The sequence below is a fragment of the Scardinius erythrophthalmus genome, assembly GCF_964197995.2.
Source record: "Scardinius erythrophthalmus genome assembly, chromosome: 10".
In the NCBI taxonomy this organism is placed as follows: domain Eukaryota; kingdom Metazoa; phylum Chordata; class Actinopteri; order Cypriniformes; family Leuciscidae; genus Scardinius; species Scardinius erythrophthalmus.
In genome coordinates, this window is record NC_138230.1 from 28,292,236 (window position 1) to 28,319,246 (window position 27,011).

The following is a 27,011-nucleotide window of genomic DNA, read 5'->3' on the forward strand; positions in this document are numbered from 1 at the left end:
TGTTTTTCTAGATACACCAATCAGATCCATTCAGATGTACGAGTGAAACATTTTCACCCAAAATCACAAGGAAACTAAAAAATATTTTGCATAAAGAAAATAAAGCCTGCTTTATTAGGAGGATATCTTAATTTTTTCATGACATTTAAAAAAAAAAAATCCCCCAAAATGTCATTTCTGTAGCACAGTATTTACTGTTATTACTATAAAAATAATGTAATATTATTGATGGACCAATTTGACTTTAGTTTTGTTTTTCTTCCTGGTTATACACCAATCAGATCTGATCCATTCAGATGTACGAGTGAATCTCACAAAAACAGGCCATCTACATCCAAAATCTGGTATTAATATATTGTGCATAAAGAAAATAAAGCATGTTATTAGGATAATTAATTCTAATGACAAATACCCCCCCTCCTCCCGTATTTAAAATAAATAAATAAAACAATATAGATTTAAAGTGTTACTACATATAACTGTATAAATACAATATAATATTAGTTTTTCTCATGTAGGAAATGTGCTTAATTGCCACGAAAAAAACATCACATTCTCAAGGTAATATAAAAATAGGCTTCATTTACTTTGAACAAAAAATATTTTGATCTTGGGGTGAAATAATGACATGGACATGTGCATGTCCTCATAGTACATGGAACACACACACACACACACACACACACACGTATGTATAAGTGTGTGTTTGTGTGTGTTTTATTTATGTGTGTGTGTGTGTGTGTAATGATTGTTAGACTAGGGCTAGGCATAATACTATGCCATTATACCCTTTGATATTTCTTTTAAACGTGTCATTTCATAGTTCATGATTGAAAGAGTAAAGCTTTCAAAAAGAACATCCAAAACTGCTGCAATGTGAATTCTCAGGACAACAAAGATTTATTAATGGCAACATGACATCAAAATTATGACCTAATTTATTTTCCTTTGCTCCTAGTCTTACTGTGCAGGATTAGATTAGGATCATGTATAGAAAAAGAACCCCTGGTTTCACAGACAAGGCTTAAATCTAGTCCCAGATTATAATGCACGTTTGAGCTGTTTTAACTGAAATAAACTTGCACTGAGATATATTAAAATATGTCAGTGCCATTATTTTATCTCAAGATGCACATCAATAATGTTTTTTGTTCTAAGGCACATTTAAAAAAGCTGCCCTGATTGAACAATGCCTAATCCTGGATTTATCCATGTCCTGTCTGTGAAATCGGGCATAAATTTCTGTCTTTGTAATAATTCCTCAAATTAACCGACTAAATCATCGGTCCTTTTAAGCTAAAGTCACCAATGCCACTTAAAATGCATTCAAGTCTGGCTCTATTCTGCTATGGAACATCAATTCCCAATGGATAAAATTAGTCCCAGCCTAAATTTTCTCACTGAATATCCTGTTTCACTTAGGAATATGCCACATTCCACTTTAAGCAAATAGGGTGAGAATGCCATTTCATAAATATGTTATATAACTAGTAAATTAATAAAATATAAATTATGCAATATAATAATAGCTGGTAACAATAGTTTGATGCAAAGACTGCTTTAAATCTATAATGAATACAAGACTTTGCTTATGCATTAATTATCAATTTTTGTATGTGTGTGTGTGTGTATATATATATATATATATATATATATATATATATATACACACACACACAAATACATAAAACAATTACATTTTAAAGCATGCCAATCTAAAATATTAAAAGCAAAAGCTATATTTGATATTTGTTGATGGTTAGCCTTGCCAATAAAATGACAAAGTGTGTTCTTAAATAAAAACAATATTAAAAGTGATAATTAAAATAAGCTTTCATATGCATGGCAAGAAGGGAAATCCATCTTCCAGTAACTTATATCTCAATATATAATGCACTGATTTTGCAATAAACTATGTTCTCAGAAAGAACATAGCATCCTTAGAAATATTCAAGTTATATTTCAAATATAAGACAATGTATACAAGACAATATAAGTAATAGTGTTACTTTTCCTAAACAGCAGTTATAGTTTGGAGATCAAAATCTAACCAAACAATGAATGAGCACCAAAACCCTCAAGAGAGACACCAAAGTCATGCCTTTGGAAGACAGATTTTTGAGAATAGCGTTTCTTACATCACCACAAGACATTGAAGCCATGGTGTATGTGCTGTCTCTACCCTACGACAAAGAGGTCTAGCATTTGATGTTTGACGTGTAGCTCCTGAACCCACTGAAGAGCCGGACTTCAAGTTGACATTCATTGGAGTCCCCCTTAAGCTGAAGATATGTGTCCCCGATGGGCACCGGACATTGTGCCCACTCACCCTGAGCCGCCCCACCTCTATCTGATCCTGCTCGGTCATCGCAGGTTTAGAGACAGGGCAACAGCCAGGATGACGCTGGTTAAGATGCAGAACGGAAGCCAGGTCTTCAGCAAGCCAACGCAACTGTAGAAAGACAGAACAAAAAATGTCAGTGAGAGGGACACAGGAAGCGAGATAAATTAAGCGAAGACGAAAGCGCAAAAGAATCGTTTTCGTATGCTAGTGGTGTTTGTCTGTGCAAAACGTGCCGCCATGATGCGAAGGTGTTCCGGTGGTTTCTGAATGGTTCGTAGTTTGCCAAGGCACTGATGTGCTGTTGGTGGTTGCTATGGTGTTCTGGTTGCTATGCAGTTAAGAAGGTGTTATAACTGGATTCAAATAAAGAGCCCACCCCAAAGTCTCTGTAATGTTATGGGTCCGGATTCACGGAAATCAGCCAAGAAAGTTAAGATCAATTCAAAGAAGTTTGTAAGAATGTTCCTAAGTGCAATTCTTGATGAATTCTTAAGAAGTTCTCAAATATTTTTTTAAGAAGATAACAGGCTTTGGTGTTATTTGATTGAAAGGTGGATAATGCTGAAGGCTCACTAGATAAAAAAAACACCTGTCTTTTTGCGCTGCCTGCAGATTACCATAGTTAGCATTATAAGCATGCACACCAATAACGATAACTATAAAGATAACTATAGCGATAACTAGTGGTCGACAAGATAATGTTGTCAAAGTTAGTGCTGGATACCTGAGGTAATTGTATGTAAGGCTACACTGTTTGCCACTTGATCGCATCTCGTTAATACTTTTCAACATTAATTTAGAGAATATGACCGATTGTTTTCCATATATCCATTTTCTTTAAAGTATCCTTGAAAAGGGGGTTTAACTTGTCAAACAGTGAGGGATTTTTCTGGACCTCTGCAATGAACTTCTCCGCAATGTTGTCAGCCATTTTAAATGTGCGAGCCCTTAAATTCGAATGGATTCTGACTGGTTGTCGTGTTTTCTCATTGGGAAAAAAATCGTTCTGAAAGTGACCCCAACTATTCCTCTATATCGTTATCTTTATAGTTATTGTTCTTTGTTGTTCTAAATCACTCAGCACCTTGTTTCTGAGTTAAAATGTGCTGACAAGCATTTATGGTAAGCTAAAATATAGTTTAATGTTATTTCTTCTAAAACATGTAAGCCATTTTTTTTAAACCAATAATTACATATTTAGTTGCAATTTAGCACTTAAAGTTAAAAATATTTTAACTTTAAAAGTAATATTCAATAACACACTACAGAAAAAATTATATTAAAGCACTTTACATGTTTTTTAGTATGTTAGTAAATACATCAAAACTAGATGTACCGCAGGGCGGTACAAAATATGACCGCCGCTCAGGCCTGCACTGGCTTTCCACAAAAATAAATGACATGGAGCAATTTGGCTGTATTGCGTGTTTATGTATATACCTAAAAAAAGTAGTAGTATGTGCATGTCTGTGTGTGTGTTTGTGTATGTGTGTGTCTGTGCGTGTATGTGTGCGTGCGTACATGTGTGTGCGCGTGTGTGTTTGTGTGTGTGTGTCTGTGCATGTGGATTTGTATGGTTGTGTGTCTGTGCGTGTGGATGTCAGTGTGTGTGACAGTATCATCCTAAACCAGCAACCCTTCGCTCAACAGCACCATCTACAGGCCGATGAGTGTACAGTCACTAAATGTGCACATAGATGAATTTATTTTATACCCCCCCATGGATGAAATTCTACGAAACTTCGCATACCCCCAGAGGATGTCAAGTTAATCATACACATGAAATATGGTGCAGTTCTGAACATCTCCACTGAAGATAGGGGCGATTAAAGTAGAATAATATTGCATTTTCATTTTTTATGGGAGGGGCGTAAATCACAAATGAGTGATTATGGGCTAGGTTGATGTGGGCCCTTAAGACCAACATACCATAAAAATTTCTTCATCCTCTGTGCCACGGTTCATGTAGTTATGTAGGAAAAACTGCATTTTTGGGGTTTGGGGGGGCCCAGCTCGGGGGGGGGGGGGGAGTGGCCCCCGGGGACCAAACGAAATTTTTCCGTAAAAGTCTAGTGGGGCTACATGCCCACAAAATTTCATGTTCCCCGGTGTTTCGGTGTCCCTGGTATCGTTGACGAAAAATTCAGTAGATTGAGGGAAAAAAAAAAAAAACTTTGACAATCGATTATGGGCTAGGTTGATGTGGGCCCTTAAGACCAACATACCATAAAAAATTCGTCATCCTCGGTGCCACGGTTCAGGTAGTTATGTAGGAAAAACTGCATTTTTGGGGTTTGGGGGGGCCCAGCTCGGGGGGGGGGGAGTGGCCCCCGGGGACCAAACGAAATTTTTCCGTAAAAGTCTAGTGGGGCTACATGCCCACAAAATTTCATGTTCCCCGGTGCTTCGGTGTCCCTGGTATCGTTGACGAAAAATTCAGTAGGTGACAAAAAAAAAAAAAAAAAAAAAAAACTTTGACAATCCCTATATGACCGCTTTCGCTAGCTACGCTAGCGGCGGTCATAATAAGTGTACTTTAAAGTACAACAAAATATTATTAAAAAAAAATACTTTTTAGTTTGGCATTATTACAAAGTGCACTTTTTAAAAGTCTACTTCAGTGTGTGTTAAGAAACAGTCATGGAAGTTTAAGGTAAAATTCAAGTATGCTTAGCTGTTATTTCATTAATATATTATCTGCCAGTCCAGTCCATTTTTTTTTTTTAAATATATACTTTTAAGACTACAAGTGCACATTCAATACAATTAAGCACACTTTTTGCACAAGGGTAATGCTTGCCTTAAGCAAACACTATTCAATCGCATATAAAACAAACAAAACAAAGGTGAAAAACAAAAATGATTACTGTGATATCACATTACATTCCCCTAAACAGCAGATACACCATTTGTTGATTTAACAATATAAGACTAGAATATGCAGCAAAATTAGAATATGTTGCAAACTGGACCAGACTTCATGCTGAGAGTCGAAATTCTGGCTCTGTCTGACTTCCAATTACTCTATATTCTGATGCAACCACAACAATGTGCTTCCCCAAGTTGGAGGACAAAATAGCTGCATCATGAGTTCATACCGGCAGTTCCTTTTAGTGACTGACAGTAGAATTCTCATAATAAACAGTGATGGATGCACACTGAACACTTTCGGCCAGGAGAAACATGCACTCAACGCAACGCTTTCAATTACACCTGGGTGCCAGAGAGACGCCATGACAGTCTATCCTTGCGTGATTCCCTCTCAGTCCCTTGGGGCCAATGCACATGCATTGTGTTCTCAGAAAGCAACCAGTAGGCTGCAACAAAAAAAAAAAAAGTTGTGTCTGAAACAATCCCTTATTAGACTTGAGTGGACAGCTTCAGGTGCCATGTAGAAATCTTTTTAGCTGACACCCAAAACAGAGCACTGGGTCCAATCTCAGTCCTATAATTATGCAATCCTGCAGCAGATAGGATTTAAACTGAACTTAGGATACAAAATGGCCACAAACACATATACTGGAGGAGTGATACAAACAATGAAAAGTTAAAAAATCTATCCATTCTAGAATATCATATAACAGAAGCATATAGCGCATTCTACTAATGATGCACTTTATTTTTTATGACCTCACTTGAATCATGAATCTAGAATCAAATGACATCTGAAAGGCTAAAGGCCTAGATATACCTGAAATGAAATCAAAGAATGAACTGGTGTGGCGTCATTTCAAACAAAATCGGGCCAACACGAAGCCTGCTTCGGGAGTTCGAAACAAGATTTTCTGGAAAAAAGAAATTTCTGGAAATGTTTGCACCAGCTCGAATACCTTCAAACCACCACTGGCTTATGTAGGTGTGCTCTGAGGTTCTGCAATCTTCTCCAGTTCATTTCTTCTGTTCACGACACAGTAAAAACATGAGGACAATTGAGATCTGCTTTATTCTAGAAATTTAATTTGTAATTCTAATTGAAAGTGACAATAAGTCTGTCTGTCTGTCTGTTTTTTCATGTTTAATACTGTAAAGCTGCTTGCTTTAAAGCAATCTATTGTATAAGTAATGGATAATCAATGGCTATCTGTGCATTAAACCATTTTAAAGCACGACGTGGAGTCAAAGAACCACCCAATGCGAAGCGGAGTACATTTAAATAGTTTAATACACAGCTAGCCGTAAATAAACCCGCTTGTACCATGGTCGTTTGTTATTGATGTTACTGATGTTTGCAGTGCAATATTTGACCGGAAGAATAAAAATTACAGTTATTTTTGTCAGTTATGGCCTGTTAGATGTAGCGTACTGCCACTTTAAATCAGACACAGAGATAAACTAGTGCGGTAAGATTACATTTATTTGAAAGCATTTATATGAATTAATTATTACACAGCGAGTGATGTGTGTGTGTGTGTGTGTGTGCTTCAATGAAAGCAATGCATTAATACAGACCGGTGATTAAAGGAACACTCCGACTTTTTGGGACTTTAGCTTATTCACAGTATCCCCCAGAGTTAGATAAGTCCATACATACCTTTTTCATTTCTGTGCGTTCTGTAAGTGTTATTTGACGCACCCACCGCTAGCCTAGCTTAGCACAAAGACTGGATGTAAATGGATAAGGTAGCATACTAATCCCAATAAGTGACAAAATAATGCATTTTCCTATTTACATGTTGTGATCTGTATAGTCACAGCGTGTACAAATAACAAGGCTATATGAGACAGAGACCATTTTTAATCGTATAAATACTGGGAACTATATTCTCACTAGGCGTAGGAGCACAGCTACTTGGGCGGAGTGATTAGCGCAGCACACGAGACGCCCTGTTGATGGTTCCGTAAACAAAACAAACGTGACTAACTAGCTAGTAGCGAACGTGACTCGTGATCATGGCTGACTTTGAGGAATTGTCAGAGGAATTTTACTGGGTATCAAACCAAGATCCAGAACCATATAGTTTTGAGCCAGAATACACAGACGAGGAGTTACAAACTTTGGAAGCTGTAAGACAAGATGCCGAACAGATTGATGTCGAGGGGAGAATCAGAACATACACGGACTGGTGGTGTAAATGTGGAACATGCCAACCTATGCCGACAGAAACCGAGTGCCTTTGTTGTAATGAATGGGACCGGGTATTGCCATCAATGTCAAGGCTTGATGACAATCAAAATATTTGCGTCACTAATGTTACAGTCCTGAGAGTTACATTTAGCGCCGCTCATTTGTTACTGAGCGATACAGTGTGTTCATGACAACACAATAATAACAATAAAGGGGATACACGGAGCCCCTATTCAGATAATAGTGTCATTACTAAGGTTACATTACATTAGCATGGCACTGTTACAGTATGGCTAATGTTAGTCATCTCAAAACATAACAGAACACTTACCGCAGGCAGCAACAGGTGATCCAATTTGTCCTGTCTTTATTATCGATGGGATGGCTGTATCCTTTAGCACACGTTTCATGGTCCGTGTGGCAACTTGCATTTTTTCAAAATAGTCGTCTATAGTAAAATGTTCAGAGCAAACGAAATACTTCTTGATGGTGTTTACAGGTGTGTTTGGATCTATACCCAGAACAAGTAGCCATCGATTCATCAGGTCAGCGTTTTTGGTTGGAATTCTATGAAACATCATAGTATTACCTGGTCTCCCCTGTTTATTGTCGCAGCTCTTTACAATACAGCGAACACCCATGATTGTAAACTATAAATTTACTATCTAGTAATTGCTGACTCTATTACTCCAACTCTGAGCGAACTCTCTGCTCCTCACCACAGGGCGTCTCGTGTGCTGCGCTAATCCCTCCGCCCAAGTAGCTGTGCTCCTACGCCTAGTGAGAATATAGTTCCCAGTATTTATACGATTAAAAATGGTCTCTGTCTCATATAGCCTTGTTATTTGTACACGCTGTGACTATACAGATCACAACATGTAAATAGGAAAATGTTTGCATTATTTTGTCACTTATTGGGATTAGTATGCTACCTTATCCATTTACATCCAGTCTTTATGCTAAGCTAGGCTAGCGGTGGGTGCGTGAAATAACACTTACAGAACGCACAGAAATGAAAAAGGTATGTATGGACTTATCTAACTCTGGGGGATACTGTGAATAAGCTAAAGTCCCAAAAAGTCGGAGTGTTCCTTTAAACTGACTGGAACTACCTGTGTATTAAACAGTTTTGTTGCAAACCTTCCATCCAATCAGAATAAAATATTCAGACAGACCATGGTATAATGGTATATGCATAAACATGATACGACTAGAGTGCCGAATTGCAGAGCTGATGCCAACATGTCCACATTAAAGGGTTAGTTCACCCAAAAATGAAAATTCTGTCAGTAATTACTCACCGTAATGTTGTTCCAACCGCGTAAGACCTTCGTTCATCTTCGGAACAGAAATTAAGATATTTTTGATGAAATCTGAGTGCTGGCTCACTCCTCCACAGGCTTATGGACACTATAACTTGCTGGCCCAGAAAATGTATTAAAGACATCATTAATATAGTCCAAGTGACTCCAGTGGTTCAATCTTAAGTTTATAAAGCGACGAGAATACTTTTTGTGCGCAAAAACAAACAAAAATAACGACTTTATTCCACTTTTCATTTCCTTCTCTCTGGGCCTCGAGTCTTTTCACGAAGTGTTTTTGCGTAGCGCGTCTGTGTTGCACATCACACACATGACCAGCATCGCCCAATAGTGAGCCTACGTGGTGACGTGCAACACAGACGCGCTGCGCAAAAACACAACGTAAACTAACTCGAGGCACAGAGAGAGAATGAAATGAATAGTGGAATAAAGTTGTTATTTTTGTTTGTTTTTGCGCACAAAAAACATTTGCGCATTCTCGTCGCTTTATAAACTTAAGATTGAGCCACTGGAGTCACTTGGACTATATTAACGATGTCTTTAATACATTTTCTGGGCCAGCAAGTTATAGTGTCCATAAGCCTGTGGAGGAGTGAGACAGCACTCAGATTTAATCAAAAATATCTTAATTTATGTTCCGAAGATGAACGAAAGTCTTACGGGGTTGGAACAACATGAGGGTGAGTAATTACTGACAGAATTTTCATTTTTGGGTGAACTAACCCTTTAATATGATCAGATGCTTTCTTAACTACTGTTTCCTAACCACAGAATTTTTTTTTTTTGTTATTGAGTGGAAAGCGAGCAGCACATATTATCATTCATCTAAGCACCATACTTAGTAGTGTGGGCGACGTTGGGATGTTCATTAATAGTATATCGCTGCTCACGTATTTAAAACTTCTTTTTACCCCTAAGCGAAGAACGAAAAAGAACTTCGCCATGAGTATATCAGGGCGTATATGAGTATATCATCTGTTGACACAGTCAGTAATAATATTCAGACCTCAAGATCTGCTTGACAATTAAAAGAATCCCTGTAATCCATGGAATGAATATATTCATAATATCCGTTCATGTTTGTTGCATATTCAACTCAAGGTTACTATGAGGTGCACCTCATCATCTCTATTAAAAAATACTACATCTAAACTTTTAGTTGAAATGATAAAATACACTGCAGTGGTGCTCTACTTTAGGTCTGTAGGTTCCTTTTTTGAAAAGAATTACTAGTTCAAATGAGGACATTTATCACAAAGTTTTGAGCTTACATCCAGTCTACACTGTGTAGTGCTCCTCATATTGCAGTACAAGTGAAAAAAAGCCATTATCATCAGTGATTATGAGTGATATAATCAGTGTTTTTGAGGCAGATAAATACTGATCTGAAAAAAAGGCATTATCTGATAGTTATATTTTAGAAAATACATTTCCCCATCTAATTACGTTCAGTGTAATTATCTACTGAACAAGCGTTCAAAGTTTGGGGTCGGTAAGATTTTTTAAAAGTCTTTTATGCTCACCAAGGCTGCTTTTATTCGATCAAAATACAGCACAAAAAGCAATATTGTGAAATGGCAAAGCTGAATTTTCAGCATCATTACTCCAGTCCTCTGTGTTACATGATCCTTCAGAGAAATATGTTGATTTGCTGCTCAAGAAACATTTCTTATTATCAATCATTAATGTGTAAAATAGACCTCCTTCATATTTTTTGTGCAAACTGTGATTTTTTTTGAATTATTTGATGAATAGAAAGTTTAAAAGAACAGCATTTATTTGAAATAAATCTTCTGTAACACTATTATACATTTGTAACAGTCTTTACTGTCACTTTTGATCAATTTAATGCATCCATTCCTTGCTGAATAAAAGTATTAGTTAATTAAAAATGATGACCGGTAGTGTACTTACATTTAGTAGCCTGGTGTGTAGCTAACTACATTTAAAAAGGATAACTTGTCATAAGTTGAGTCTAGTCAGATATAATAATGTGTAGCTTGTAATTTAGCAGTATCCTAATCTGGACAACAGCAAGTTGAAAACCTATTTGTAAAGTTGCACAAACCAAACAAAGGATTTTCTAATGCAGAAATCTGATCAAAGCACAAACACATCCACAAACATATATTTGAAAGCAACAGTGTGAATGTGCACAGCTCTATTAATCTCACCTGACGTGTTTGCCATGAATGAGCGACAGTAGGCAGAGATTCACCATATTCCATGAGGTGCTGTTGTCATATTGCATCAAGTTCAGTGCCATGGCAACATGTGAGTGACAATTGTCACAACAAAGGTTGTGCTGGAAGGAAAGCAGAGATAAATGTCAGGATATAAACAGCATTTTTTTTTCTGAATGGATGCTCAAAGAATTGTTTTCCCCTCTAAATCATTCTGTAATAAACTGTTACATAGGATATCAACATTTACTGTTTTCGATTTTCTGACTGTAGTTCATTACTGTACATTATAGATTTCAACACTTTTAATGCGAAATAGGGAAGAAACACATATTACCATTCTCTGTTTATACTCTTCTGATGCATTGTGAACTGCTGTGTCCCAGGTGTTAGATCCACTACTGGCATGCACTTTACTTACATCTAACATCCAGTACCTGGGAATAAAACAGATAAATACTGCAGCAAATACATGGCCAGTATGTATAATGAAGCACATGTATCAGGAAAAGCCTAACCCCACAATGCAGTTGAACAAGCCAAGTCATTTCTTTTAGAACCACTTTTGGAGGACCTTAAAAGTGATGTGTAATTTCTTGGATCATAAATACTTTCTTGTTTTCCAGCTTAATATACAGAGAGAACTAGTAAGCCGGTTGATTCCCAACAAAAAAGTAATGTTTTGAGTATGCTGACCAACTCAACACAGCAACATTGACTCACTTTGTTGGTCTTCCAAACGCCATGTTGTCTTCCTGCAAGAGCAGCAAAATAGACTGTTAAACTCTGTATGTGTGTAGAATGTGACAACTAACAAACAACAAAGCCCAAAGCCTAGGTGTGCGTGCTTTAAACAAAAAAAAAAGAAAAGAAAATCATAACATATGTATGGAAGCTTGTTTCAAAATTGTGAGTTTATATCTCATAATTCCTACCTTTTTTTTGTATGATGAGTCCATGTCTCACAATTCTTAGGAAAAAAGTCAGAATTCTGAGAAATGAACTCGGAATTGCAAGAAATAAAAGTCAGTATTGCAAGATATGAAATTTAGAATTGCAAGAAATAAAAGTCAGAATTCTGAGAAATGAACTCGGAATTGCAAGAAATAAAAGTCAGTATTGCGAGAAATGAACACGGAATCGCAAGAAATAAAAGTCAGAATTGCGAGAAATGAAAAAGGAACCGCAAGAAATAAATGTCAGATTTACGATGGAATCGCAATAATTTAAAGTCAGAATTGCGAGAAATGAACTCGGAATTGCAAAAGAAATAAAAGTCAGAATTGGGAGAAATTAACTCGGAATTGCAAAATAAATAAAAGTCAGAAATGCAAGATATAAACTTGGATTTGCAAGAAAAAGTCAAAACTACGAGAAACGAACATGGAAATTGCAAAATAAATAAAAGTGAGAATTGCGAGAAATGAACTTGGATTCGCAAAAAATAAAAGTCAGAAATGCGAGAAAATATCTCGGAATGACAAGAAATAAAATTGTGAGATAAAAAAAAATACATTTAATTGCGAGTTTATATCTCACACTTATGATTTTCCTTGCAAATTTAAGTTTATATAAAAAAATTCTGATAAATAATGTCTGAATTGCAATGCATAAACAATTCTGAGAAAAAAAAGAGAAAAAAATCAACACATCAACAAATAATATATATATATATATATATATATATATATATATATATATATATATATTGTTTATTTGATGTTTATTTACAATCAGATATACAATCAGATATAAAGTGACAGTGAATTGTGAGATAAAAAGTCACAATTACCTTATTTTTTTTATTCTGTGACAGAAACAAAGTTCCATACATAACCCTCTTTCCTGACAGATATCTGATATCACACTTCTCCCTGTGGGATCCAGTATTCCAGTGAGATTTATATTACCTGGAGCTATCCGTTAGCATGCCACTCAACTCAACTATGTTTATTGAAATCAGCCATCTTTGCTCATGGCAGCTCAATCCTCTGCCAGGCCATGTGACTAATGACTGCAGAGCTGCAGCTGACATCATGATGACAGCACTAATTGCCTGACAGCACCACAAGACCAATGGCAACAAAAGCCCCTTCAATGGCAACTGTAACAAAGTCTATTTCAGTCCATTCAAATCTATTACACGCTTTGAACGGCACCACACAATAAAACAGCATCTTAAGTAACATATAATGATATTAGTGTTTTAAATATTGCTTTGTCAAAGTTCATTGGACAATTTGGACTTAGATATCTTGATTTTTTTAATCTATTTTAATTTTATTTTAATACAATAATATTTTGTCTTACTGCACTGGATGATTTTTTCTCTTGTTTATTCTCAAAACAAGTAAAAATTCTTTAAATCCAGTACAGAAAGACAAAATTAAATTTAAGATACATACATATATGCGATTCTATGAAAATAATAATAATTTTAATATATTAGGCAGTGTTCCTTCGCAATTTTAGGATTGATATTTATCTTGTATTAAGTATTAAGTGCCCCTATTATGCTTTTTCGAATTTAATCTTTCATTTAGTGTGTAATATAGCCGTTTGTGACTGTAAAATGTCTGCAAAGTTTTAAAGACCAGAGTGCACGACAAAAAGATTTCCAAATTTGCATACTGAGTAGGTACTAAATTTGAATTTATTTTTCCACAGTTTAAAAAGTATGATCTGTATAGTATGAATATGGGTAGAAAATGAAATTTGGACATACTAAATCCACTATGTTGTTCCTGTGTGACCTACCAGCACCAGTTGCGTCGCTTCACTTTCATTCATAAATCCCCTCCTGTGGCCTTATAGGATAGTAAATTGTCCATTGTTTGAGCACTTCAGAACCTCGGTGGAAGTAGTAGGTCATCCGGGTATTTTTCAAATATTATGTATTCAGACATACTACTCTTTTGGCAAACTGTTTTTTTTGCATACTATATAGTAAAGAAGTATTCGATTTTGGATGCAGCAGTTGTCTCTGAACTGCCGAAACAAGTCGTGAGTAATTCCAGTCTTACTTGTTGCAAACTAACAAGTTAGTACCTGCCTATGGCCTTCATTGGCTGCTCGTGAACAACATTTGACCCGCCCTCAAACACTAGATGTAGCTGAGGCCTGGAAGAGTTTGGTTTGCGTTGTTGACATGTTGAGAAGACGTGTTTTTCTGCGCTGAAAAAGCAAATCCACTTGCGCTTCCTAAGGATGAATACTTGCGCTCGAATTGATACGGTAAAACCGACTCCATCATTACAGTACGTATCACTGTGTATACAAATGCTGAGGAAGCCTCCGGAACTGAAATTCAGATATGGTAATGGGTGTTTCGTTTCTGGCACTCGATGTAAGTGGTAGACCAATCACAACAGACTGAGACATCTGACCAATCAGAGCAGAGGAGGTTCTCGGAAGAGAAGGAACTGGAAAGTCAAACTTACTTCAAATCAGCATGAATTTAAAATTCACCCTATTTGTGACCCTGGACCACAAAACCAGTCACAAAGGCTATTTGTGGCAATAGCCAATAATACATTGTATGGGTCAAAATTATCGATTTTTCTTTTATGCCAAAAATCATTAGGATATTAAGTAAAGATCATGTTCCATGAAGATATTTTGTAAATTTCCTACCGTAAATATATAAAACATTTATTTTTGTGAGTGAATGCAGCACAATCGCGAACATAAATGCACAACTTTAAAGGCGATTTTCTCAATGTTTCGATTTTTTGGCACCCTCAGATTCCAGATGTTCAAATAGTTGTATCCCGGCCAAATATTGTCCTATTCTAACAAACCATACATCAATGGAAAGCTTATTTACTCAGCTTTCATGTGATGTATACATCTCAATTTCACAATTGTGACCCATGTGACTGGTTTTGTGGTCCAGGGTCACATTTTCTAAATGCATATAGATCTTATTGTGAATGATTCATCCATGTATACGTTTCTTTTTTTAAATCTTTAAAATAAAAAAAACACCAAATGTTGGTAACCAAACCGTTTTGGTGATCACTGGCTTACATCGTATAGAAAAAAACAATGGAACAAGATATCTACTTTTATGCTTCACTGAAGAAAAAAAAAAGTCATATAGGGGAGATAAATACATTTTGACCTAATGTTAATTTTTGAGAAAACTATCCTATTATTGATTTTTTGCAGTGTGCGCTCTTTTGATATAGATCAACACCCTAAAAACCAAATAGCAATGTGGTAAAACTAAGACACAAGCAACAACAAAGCAATGTCTTAGCAACAACCTAAAACACCTAACTGTGGCAACAGATTTTGCATGTGCAAGTGTCATATACATAATCTTCTAAAACTTAATAATCAGGTTAGGAATTTCAAAAACTCTTGTGAACTCACTGTGAACTAAGCTCAACCCACTTCTCCCGCTCATTCCACATGCTAGACATGTTTTAGTCCCTGTCAGCCACAAGCGGAGTTTAAGTGCAGCAGATTGTAGTGCACTTCAATGTGCGCTGGCCCGTATCACCGCAGGTCAAATAACCACATCCTCTCATGTTACCGGCCTTGCTCTACCCAAGATATTTCACTTTTGCTCCATTCTGACAGAGATCTGCTTAAAGGATAAATGTCCAAATCTGAAGAGAACTGCTTTTGTACTATGATAAATTAACTTTTGTTTGAACAGCTAGTCCAAATTAGTTCAGGATTCTTATGAACAAGCGGCTGGATCTCTTTTGTGGTTCCATTTAATACTAAGTGTATTATGAGATAGAGTTGCCCTGACTGTGAACTTTAAGATACTATCATGTATTTTTTTAACAAGAAGAATCCAGAACTCTGGAAGCGGCCGAGAACATTGCAATTATCAGGACAGAAAGCCCACGGAGCAGAAGGATTGAGGTGTAGCTTTCACCACATGTCCTATTACAGACAGGATTCCTCCTCTGCTCTGCACCTTTTTTTGCACAGGTATAGATTTTTCTGTTGGAAATAACAGGATGTGCTTGTACAGGGTCACTGAGGAAGCTGGTGGCAAATATTGAACTTTCCAGTGATTTCTAGTGGAAGCTAAAACGATCCACTTATGAACGGAATTTTGCAGCAAATTATAGAGACCTTTATCTAGAGGAACATTCTTCTCTGAAACCAGGAACGAACTTTATAAGACTTTTATATGTCAACAAAAGGTTATTTGACATTGTTGAGGTCAGACAGGAGCAAAGTCTACACAGTCTACACAGGTCATTTATAACACAGCAGTAACAAGCCTCCAAGGGCTTTGAACAAGCTCATTGTTGCCAAACTGAAAGAGATCCAAACCATCTAGTGAGAGATTTAAACCTGCACAACTTGGAAATTTTCCCAATTTTATACTCAATTTATGCAATCTGGCAACCGTGGGCATGCGTTCTCTCTCCACTTGTGAAAAGGTGTTCGCAAACATGTTCATTGAAGCTCAAAGAAATGCAGGTGTTTTCCTGCAGGAACTTCTCAATTTAACGGCATACTCTTTTTGGAAATACTTTCAATTCAATTTTACCATGATGACTACTGTCACAACAATCAGTGTTCATTGAGGAAGCGTTAAAGGGTTAGTTCACCCAAAAATGAAAATTATGTCATTAATGACTCACCCTCATGTCGTTCCAAGCCCGTAAGACCTCCGTTCATCTTCGGAACACAGTTTAAGATATTTTAGATTTAGTCCGAGAGCTTTCTGTTCCTCCATTAAAGTCAATGGACGTGTCACTGTTCACGTCCAGAAAGGCAATACAGACATCATCAAAGTAGTCCATGTGACATCAGTGGCTCAATCTTAAGTTTATAAAGCGACGAGAATACTTTTTGTGCCCAAAAACAAACAAAAATAACGACTTTATTCCACTATGCATTTCCTTCTCTCTGGGCCTCGTAGTGTTTTTGCGCAGTGTTGCACGTCATCACGCATCACACATGACCAGCGTCGGCCAATAGTGAGCCTACGTGGTGACGTGCAACACAGACGCGCTGCGCAAAAACACTACGAGGCCCAGAGAGAAGGAAATGAATAGTGGAATAAAGTCGTTATTTTTGTTTGTTTTTGGGCACAAAAAGTATTCTCGTCGCTTTATAAACTTAAGATTGAGCCACTGATGTCACATGGACTACTTTGATGATGTCTGTATTGCCTTTCTGGACGTGAACAGTGACACGTCCATTGACTTTAATGGAGGAACAGAAAGCTCTCGGACTAAATCTAAAATATCTTAAACTGTGTTCCGAAGATGAACGGAGGTCTTACGGGCTTGGAACGACATGAGGGTGAGTCATTAATGACATAATTTTCATTTTTGGGTGAACTAACCCTTTAATCATTCAGGGTTGCCAGGTCTGCACAACAAAACCCAAGTGCTAATAAAAAAATAACCAGCCCAATCGCGTTCCGGAGGACTTTCAAAAGAATGAGAGAATAAATATCTTCATTTATGTTCCGAAGATGAACAGAAGTCAACAACTTGATGACAAAATTTTAATTTTGGGGTGAACTAGGCCTATCCCTTTAAAACCCAAAGTATATTTATACAAAGAGTGCACAAAGAGCGATACAACAGTAAACAAAGCAGCATATTTTTTTATGCATATGGAGAAGGCTCCATCGTTTTTTCTAAACTTTGCATGAAATCCACAGATATATCCTATAAATAACACGACTCTGCTGCCCTCTGACGTCTGGTAGAGTATAAAAAGCAATTGTACTTCGCATGTGTCGAACACGTCCAACCGCGGTTGAATATACCATGAAAGCTGTGCGGACAAGACGGAACGAAGCAGAACGCGGAAAATTAATACTTGGGCCTTAAGAATGTGCATCTAAAAAGCTTACAACAGACAAACAACAAACAATATTTTTATCTTTCTAATGTTAACCGATAAAAGATGCATTACGGAAATAAATGAAAAAAATTTTTTTTATTAGGACTATTTTAGTAATTTCTTGTACTATTTTATTGTGTTTTAATTTTTCCAGAGGCTTGAACAAAAAAGTCAGACAGACAGACCTTAGATCATGTTAGTATATCTAGGCATTGTCCTCCATTTATTCCTGTTAATTAGAGAATAGAATTGGCATTGTGCGTTTTCTCTGAAAGAGGAGATGTGCAACTTGTATTTAAAAAATCCAATTATGCACTTTCTCATGTATTCTTGGACAGACAAACCGTGCATGTAAACATACTTACTGAGACAAAGTATGGACCTGCAAAATCACGGATCACTCCAGTGGAAGTGCAGATGCCCATATGGCCAATGAATGGAAAAAGCCATCTGAAAGGGTAAAAACAAACAATGGGATAAATGAAAGCAATGAAAACACGTTGCATTCTGTTTTATTGGAAAAACGTTTTTGCCCCACAGGAATAAAAATGGTAAATGGTTATATTTATTTTACATTTTTAAATTGTTTTGGTTTTTCATAACTATATTATTTTTGTTTTTAATTTTTCTATTTTATTTAAATATTTATATTTTATATAATGTTGGTAATAAATTTAACTTTTAGGAGTAGGCTACACTGCCATATAGAGACCTCAACACTTATTAGGGGCCGCTTACACAACAATGTTTTCAACTGTAAAAACGGAGATCCTTTTATGGGTTTTGGCCGTTCATTCAGACAACAACGGTGTTTTCAGGGCCTGAAAACACAAACTTTTTAAAACAGGTTTCGAAGTGCAAGTTTTTGAAAACGATACCAATGTAGGCGCATAGTGTTACTTTACACAGTGACATCACCATCTGCTGGCTTGACATGCATATCACAGTGTTTTTAGTAGTTTTCGCGGAGTCTTATGAACGGGGATAGTTTTGACGTCATCTGTGCAGAGCAGGTTACTATTGGTATGAAACACTCAGCTTTCAAATTTTGTAATTTTGTAAGAAATTCAATCAATAATTACAGTTTTGTGGCTCTTTAATGTGTCGTGACAGATCGCTGTAGCAGCTCAGTTCAAGCGGCACGAACCGATCATCTCTTCCCACTAGCTATAGCACGAAATAAACATGAATGAACATCAGAAGGTATGTTTTTTCAACCACGGAAAGACGTCACACCATTTTTCAAGTTTAAGTCCACTCTCCTGTCTGGTTTGTTTGTTGGACAAAAGGGCAGATTCTGAGTTATGACTGGTCAGATCGCCTGTCAATCAAACAAATGGTGAATTTCATGGGGTCTAATAAAATAAAATCATGAAAAAATAAAATTCTTGCATTGCACATTTTTTGCAGTGTCTGTGATGACTGCTGTTCTTTCTGTTATTTCTTTCTTCTCATATTTAATAGAGAAGAATTTAAGACTACGGTTAAGAATTTAAATTAAGTGGGACAAAAAGACTTAAGGTCTGTGGTTAACAAGCTCAATATATTTTCACATTTTATTTTTAAACATAAAAAACATCAGTAATATCCTAATTTTTGTAAGCTGTTCCTGATGTCAGGGACATTAAACTTTGGCATGACGCAAAATAAACCCCTTAGGGGTGCTACAAGACTTGCATGGCAAGAGCAAAAATAAAAAAGGAAATTGCCTATAAAAAAAAAACTGAAATTGTTCACAAGGGGTGGAATTACACATACACTTGTGTGTGTTTTGGGAAGACAGCTAAGTGAGCGCAAGGCTTGATGCTGGAGAGTGCCCTTTTCAATATCATACACCTGGCTAAAATCCAGCTTCCCCTGCTGATTCATATTCATGTTATTTTGGCTTTGGAATTCAAACAAGCAGGGCAACAGAACCTGCAATCCAAAGGACAACCAGATAAGGAAGAGGATTTGACACTAGACCAAAATTCCTATCAAAGTAATTAAAAAAAGGTTTTTCGGGGTGTAATATGAATAATGGTATGAATATCCTGGATAAAATAGCCCCAGTGGAGTTTCTGAAGTGGAGTAGGGTATACGCCGGCACCCCAGATACAGTCCTGTCCATGTGCATATTTATCACAGAGTGTCCTACAGAGCAAGCCACTGACCCAAATACAGGAGACAAACAAAACATGAGGCAAGGAACTCTCACACTGAGATAATCTGCAGTGGAAGACACCAGGGGACATGTCTAATATCAGCTGTAATCAGTGTAATCTCAGCAAATATGATTATTAGGAGTTTGGATTGTGATCCCAGATGAGAACATAATGGGTGCCTCCTGTTGATGTTAGTGAACTTAAGTTCCATCCAGACCAATGCATTAAAGATTCAGCAAAGGTGTCGTCTTTGCAACTAATGGTCTTAAATTATAATGCATGTTATCGAATTACTGAGATATGCATTACAAAATGGTGTCCAATCACTTTAAATAATATGAACCATTTGAAACAAATAAAAAAGTATTAAAAGACACCATGGTACTGCACTTATAAAGGTATTACTATGGTATTCTTTAAAATACCCAGGTGTAAATACTAGGGGTGCAACGGTACAGATAGCCCACGGTACGGTCCGTACCTCGGTTTTTGGGCCACGGTCTCGGTTCGGTTTCGGTACATGTTTTGTGCAGAAAGAGACTGCTATTTCATCCCAAAAATATGTTTTATTTTTCTTATGAGCATAAACAGAATGTCACAGTAGGAAGAACATCAATGTATGGAATAAATTAACACTCTAGTCTGTACTGAACAACACTAAGTAATACAACCTCTTCAACTATCACTTATATGAAATACAAAATGTAAACAAACACACTTCAAAATATTCAAGTGGATCCCAATTCCAAACCTTGATAACTGGTATATGAAGTGATCAATGTGAAAGAAAAAGTGCACTTTTACCTTTAACAAACATAAATTAGCTTGTGCTTTGAATAAAAAAAAGCAGAGCAAAATAATATAATGAAAAAATACTGATTTCAGGATACAAAGTGCAATGTTATTTACTCATCCACTATTGAGAGATTTTTGTGCAAAAAGATGAGTCTATCAACACTGTCTGGTGCAAGGCGAGACCGGTTGGCACTAACGATGTCCCCAGCAGAAAATTCTCAACTTTCCAGAATGCCGCAAGCGCACCGTAGGTCACGTGACAAGAACCAAACAGAGCGCAGCTGATGGTTGCTTTAGCAACGACAGACGCCTCCGGAGCGCAACCGCCCTAGCGCTTTGGAAAAAAGGAGAACGCGGCGCGCCTAGCGTTTTCTACGCGTTTTTAGGCGCGATATGTGAACGGCGCCTAAAGCAAAAACTAAAAGTATCAGCGCGAACTCAATGGCAAAACCGAAGTACCGCGGGACACGAGGGTAGATTGTCCCGTGCAGGGCTGACCGAACGGTCCGGTATTTTACCGTGTACCGTTGCATCCCTAGTAAATACCACAATACTTCAATATGGTAATCATTCAGCGCCATGTTATGTAAAAGGCATGGTATGACCATCTGATACATCACTGTACCATGGTACTTCTACAATACTTTTCTGTACAGAGAAGAAAAAACACTGTAATCACTTTGTTATCTGACAAACAAAAGACAGAAGCTGACCAAAAGTGTAAAATCTCATTTGATTTTATACAAAAAAAATCCGAATTGCGAGCTTATATCTCTTTATAACTTGCAATTGTGAGTTTACGCCTCACAATTCTGAGAAATAAAGTCAACTCGAAATCGCGAGTTATAAAGAGATGAAAAAAAAGGTCAGAATTGTGTACACTGTGGCGGAAACAAGCTTCCATACTTATTGGTTATAGTGATGGAAAGAACTACAATCCCATGAGCATGAAGCACTGCGAACAGCAAAATCAAATTATAAGAAATATAAAAACACAAAGTTAAAAAATGTTGATTTGTGACCCTAGACCACAAAACCAGTCACATGGCTAAATTTTTTTTAAATGAAGATTATACATCACCTGAAAGCTGAATAAATAAGCTTTCCATTGATATATATAGTTTGTTAGGATAGGACAATATTTGGTCGAGATACAACTATTGAAAATCTGGAATCTGAGGATGCAAAAAAATTGAAACATTGAGAAAATCGCCTTTAAAGTTGTGCATTTATGTTCGCGATTGTGCTGCATTCACTCACACAAATAAATGTTTTATATATTTACGGTAGGAAATGTACAAAATATCTTCATGGAACATGATCTTTACTTAATATACTAATGATTTTTGGCATAAAAGAAAAATCGATCATTTTGACCCATACAATGTATCGTTGGCTATTGCCACAAATAAACCCGTGCGACTCGTGACTGGTTTTGTGATCCAGGGTCACATTTTAGCAAATTAAATATTTACTGAAATTTCCAAGAGTTTTAGGGATTCTTGAAATTTCCATTACTTTTGCAGGCTTGGAAATCTCAATGTAAACATGAAATCCAGAGGGAGGAGTTGGATCCAGATCCAACTCCTCCCACCTTACATATACCTAAACCTACCCATCTCCACCCCCTGATCCCTAAACCCACCCCTAAACCTATCAATCTCCACCCCTTAGATCTGGATCCAACTCCACCCCCTGGATCTCATGTACTGCAGTAAGGTGCCACTGTCTTATTTTCAGGATTTCCACGGGAACCCTGGTACATTCAAAAAGTCAGCTTAAATGTACATTACAGCAGGTTTGTTAAATAGAGTGCTGCGATTTTTTTTTGTAATAAAGATTGAAAGAGTTGATGGAAGCTTAATGGTGGTGACGTTTAAGTCTACAACCGTGGCGTAGTTTGTTTAGCTTTTTACTTCTGCATATTGTATTTATTCATAAAAGTTGTGTACATTTCATTATTGATTGATAATTAGCTTATTATGATTACCAAAAAAAATGTAAAAAATAATAAGAATCATAATCCTATTAGGTTTTTGTTGAGAAAGTCAGTGTGATGCTAACTTACAGGTATACAAAAAATATGTAATCACTGAAGCACTAAATTATTTTTTTTCTAACCTTCACACTCCACACTTTTATTACAAACACATACTATTTTAGCAAATAACAATCTAAATTTATGTCTGTTCCTCACACAATGCTATATTCAGAAAATAAAGCATGAGTTGTATGGCTACTTTTTGTCATTTTTGGAGCAGCTCCAGTCTCCATCCACTCACAAGAGCCCGAGTCCCCATCCACTCTTATTGTTTCAAATTCAAAGAGTGTGATCATTTTTTTTATTTTTTTTTTTTATTATATATTCCAGGAACGTGTGCTCGGTGTTCGAATTAGAATTTTGTGTTCCGGGGAAGAATTCCCGAGCAACATTTTTATTTCATTTTAGGAACTACTCTTAAACACACCGAGCAGGGTTTTCTTGTCAGGAAAACTAGTTCAAATGCCAAATCAGTTAATGTTTAACAATACACGATTTACACCGCTGTCAACGCTTCGCGACGCGACGCAACGGACCGCTGCCAAATCAACAGATCAGTCCACACTCCACAGCGCAATTGCTCAATGACGCTTGCTGGTGTAGCCTAATGTTTGGTGTGTAATGCATCCATTATAAACACAAACCTCTTTTATACGGGACTGAATCGCTTTCAAAACATAAACATGAAGCAAAAGCAACAGTGGAGGCGAGGATCACTCACGATAACACGGGGATTGGCGTCCATACAATACAGTAGGGATAGCGGCTTATGCTCGGGTCTATCCTCTCAAACGCTATGTTATAATTCTTCATGGTCTCTATTTCGACAGCATCCGCCATCACCAGCTGTGAGAAATGAACTTCATTCGTTCCGCTTCCTGGAAGCTGCAGCGCGCTGGCGACACGCGCGGCGCGTTTCCGGGGTCCCTTCGGCCACTGCAGACCACACACATTATCTATGGCAAATATCAAGTGAAAACACTTCAAGTAGCCTACTAACCATTATGGGAGGACCTATTTGACAAGGATATACAGTAAAATAAGTAATTTGACAAAGTGTGGCTGAGTATCTGAGCATCACGTTATAGCCTTTAGGCTATTTATTACATCAATACAAAAAGAATATCAAATAAAACAATGGCCTCATGCATCAAGATAAATTAGAAGATAAATGAAACATTAATACTGTTGCCAAATTATGAACAATAAATAAAAATGTATATTTTTAATTGCTTCTTTAATTGTATTTTTTCATTATTTGTCATCACAACTTTTTATCTTTTGTCAAATCAGCTTAGATAATTAATGTGGTTCAGATAACATAATATTGAGTTTCTATGTAATAAACCAATCTCTTTTGTTGTATCAACTTACATTTTTTAAGGCAACCAGGTAACTTACTTTTTTTTTAAGTTAAACCAACAATATATATTTAAAAAAAAAAAAAAACAGAGTTGGTTTGTTTGCACTTCATTTTGTGAATGAATCTTTCATACATAATTTTTTTTTAAAAAATCACCATGCGAGTACTACTAATTGTGTTATTTTGTTATGAATTCACTTTAATAAGGAGAGATATGATAATATATGAGAGGAGCTCTAGCAGCCCTGAACACAATTTACTGTGTGAAAAATGTTTGATTACTTACTAGAAACATCTATTTCCTTGGATGTGTTTAACTGTTCAATATAGCCCACTTAAACTTTAGCATTTGCAGTATCTGATCCTTTTGTAAGCTGTAGATCAATTAACCTCAAGATTTCCCTCAGTGCTGTATATGGATTGCATTGTAAGAGGATCCATCTGTACTCGGGCTAGAGGAGAAGAGAGGCTCATGGGAATGCTCTGCATCCATATGTCCTCCTCACTGGCCCCCATTAGACCTGACAGGTGATATATGGTGCGCACGGCAAAAACAAACTACTCAGCAAAAGCCAGCAGACAATGATAAACGAAGGGATGGTGACACAGATACTGTAGGCTCATCGTGGCCGAGCTAAGGGAGTTCTCCTGCAAAATGCCACTTCAATTTCTGCCCACATCCAACCCAATTAGGCTAGAAGATGCAGGTATAGTGTCTACGCACATCAGCTTCATAAAGTCTACTTCCAAGATGTTTCAACTGTTTTTCCTTTCGAGATTATTCCTTTCCAAGGTTATTTATTTGTATGCATGCAATTGCAATGATTTTCAAATATTTGCCTTTGCTTAAAAATTCCACCTTTTCACCTCCTAGAATGGTTGAATGTCACAAAACTATGTCCAGGTCACATTTTATACCTAATGAATGAATGAATGCATGAATGAATGATGAATGAATGAATTTGTAATTCCCATTATTCAAGATTCTTATTACTTCACAATGCAAAACAAAAATAATAAAGTAAAATGAATGAATGAATGAATGAATGAATAAATGAATGAATGACTGAATGAATGAATGAATGAATGAATGAATGAATGAATGAATGAATTTGTAATTCCCATTATTCAAGATTCTTATTACTTCACAATGCAAAATAAAAATAATAAAGTAAAATTAATGAATGAATTAATGGACGAATGCATGAATGAATGAATGAATGAATGAATGAATGAATGAAGGAAATTGCAATTCGATTCTTAAAAGATTTTTATTACTGTATAAAGCAAAAAAAAAACTAAAGTAAAATGAATGAATTTGTAATTTGATGCTTACAATTTTTTTTATTACTGTATAATTCAAAATAAAAATACTAAAGTGTAACAATTTTTTATAAATCACAGTAAGGCAGAACAACAAATACTACCACGAATAAGATAATCATTTAATGATTTTTCTGTATTAATTAGAATGAGATTTTTTTTTTTGCATTAGGTCAATGAGACATTATTATTATTATTATTATTATTATTATTATTATTATATTTAACATTATTAATGAAAAAATTCAAATAAGTTTACACTTTATTTTAAGGTGATGTATTACATTGTATTTACTCAAATAACTACTGAGTAATATTAATAATAACTACATGTACTTACTAGAGTTTTGGTTAGGGTTTGGTTTAGAGTTAGTTACTTTTTTATTTTATTTTATTTTAATTTTATTTTTGTTTGTTTGTTTGTTTGTTTGTTTGTTTGTTTGGAGCGAAATAACCCAGACATGGACTTGACTAGTTTTGTGAGATAATTTTTCACCAGAGCAGTCAACGTTAATTAGCATATTTATTGTTGTATGTTTTTATACAATTGAAACACACACACACACACACACACACACACACACACACACACACACACACACACACACACACACACACACACACACACACACACACACACACACACACACACACACACACACACACACAGACACACACATATATATATATATATATATATATATATATATATAATTTTTTTTTGTAGAATCTGTCATATTTTTATAGAGTTTGTAGTATTTTTGTCATGCTGAAAATAAAGTTGAGAATAATTGCAAATAGGATCATTCTGTTTCATGTGATGACCTGTCCGGCAGAACGAGTCCCTTGGAGCTGCTGCTGGCCTTTGCTTTGAGTGATTTGCTACATAGCATTTGCTCCTTGGTGGGCGACACACAGATATCTCAAGGGGAACATCCATATTTATATGGCTTAAAATAATAAGCTTCAGCTCCAAAAGTATGACATCTGGACCATATGTAACAGAGGTTAATTTAGTCTCCCTGCTGGCTTTGGAGCAATGCTGTTTCACACTGATGTCTGTAATGAGCGGGGTGATCTATTATAATTACATTCCTTCAGTGAGAAACAACGATAAAAATGAATGAAGTCTCTTGAGAAGTGGAAGGACATATTTATAAGAAAACGTCAGCGCATTATCAGTGTAATGAGGGCTCATTCTTACATTAAATGAATTTAACCCGGCTTTTAGTTTTTAGTTTAGCTGTTTAATATAGTTGGTGTATAATAATTGTAAAGTAATGCAACAATTACAAGGCAATCATTACATTTATTTAAACTTTTCATTTAAATAGTACTGGATTGTAGTAATGATTGTTGTTTTATACCATTTTGTTGCCTATGTATACATATCACACACACACACACACACACACACACACACACACACACACACACACACACACACACACACACACACACACACACACACACACACACACACACACACACACACACACACACTCGTCGTGGGTACTCTTGTTGTGCTTGTTGTTGCTTCTATACACTGGAAGCTTCTATCACCAAGACAAATTCATTGCGTGTATAAACATACTTG

The 27,011-nt window shown here is 36.3% G+C and overlaps 1 protein-coding gene across 1 annotated transcript; it reads right to left on the reverse strand.

The window, feature by feature from the left end:
* Nucleotides 1-1,932: 1,932 nt before the first annotated feature.
* On the reverse strand, nt 1,933-23,594 carry tmem222b (transmembrane protein 222b; the record flags this gene model as incomplete). The annotated part of the gene is given in 7 exon segments (XM_081375774.1): nt 1,933-2,452; nt 10,906-11,036; nt 11,252-11,351; nt 11,638-11,669; nt 18,114-18,198; nt 23,450-23,573; nt 23,576-23,594. Coding segments are annotated over 7 exon segments (579 nt in total). The 3' UTR covers nt 1,933-2,364.
* Nucleotides 23,595-27,011: the final 3,417 nt, after the last annotated feature.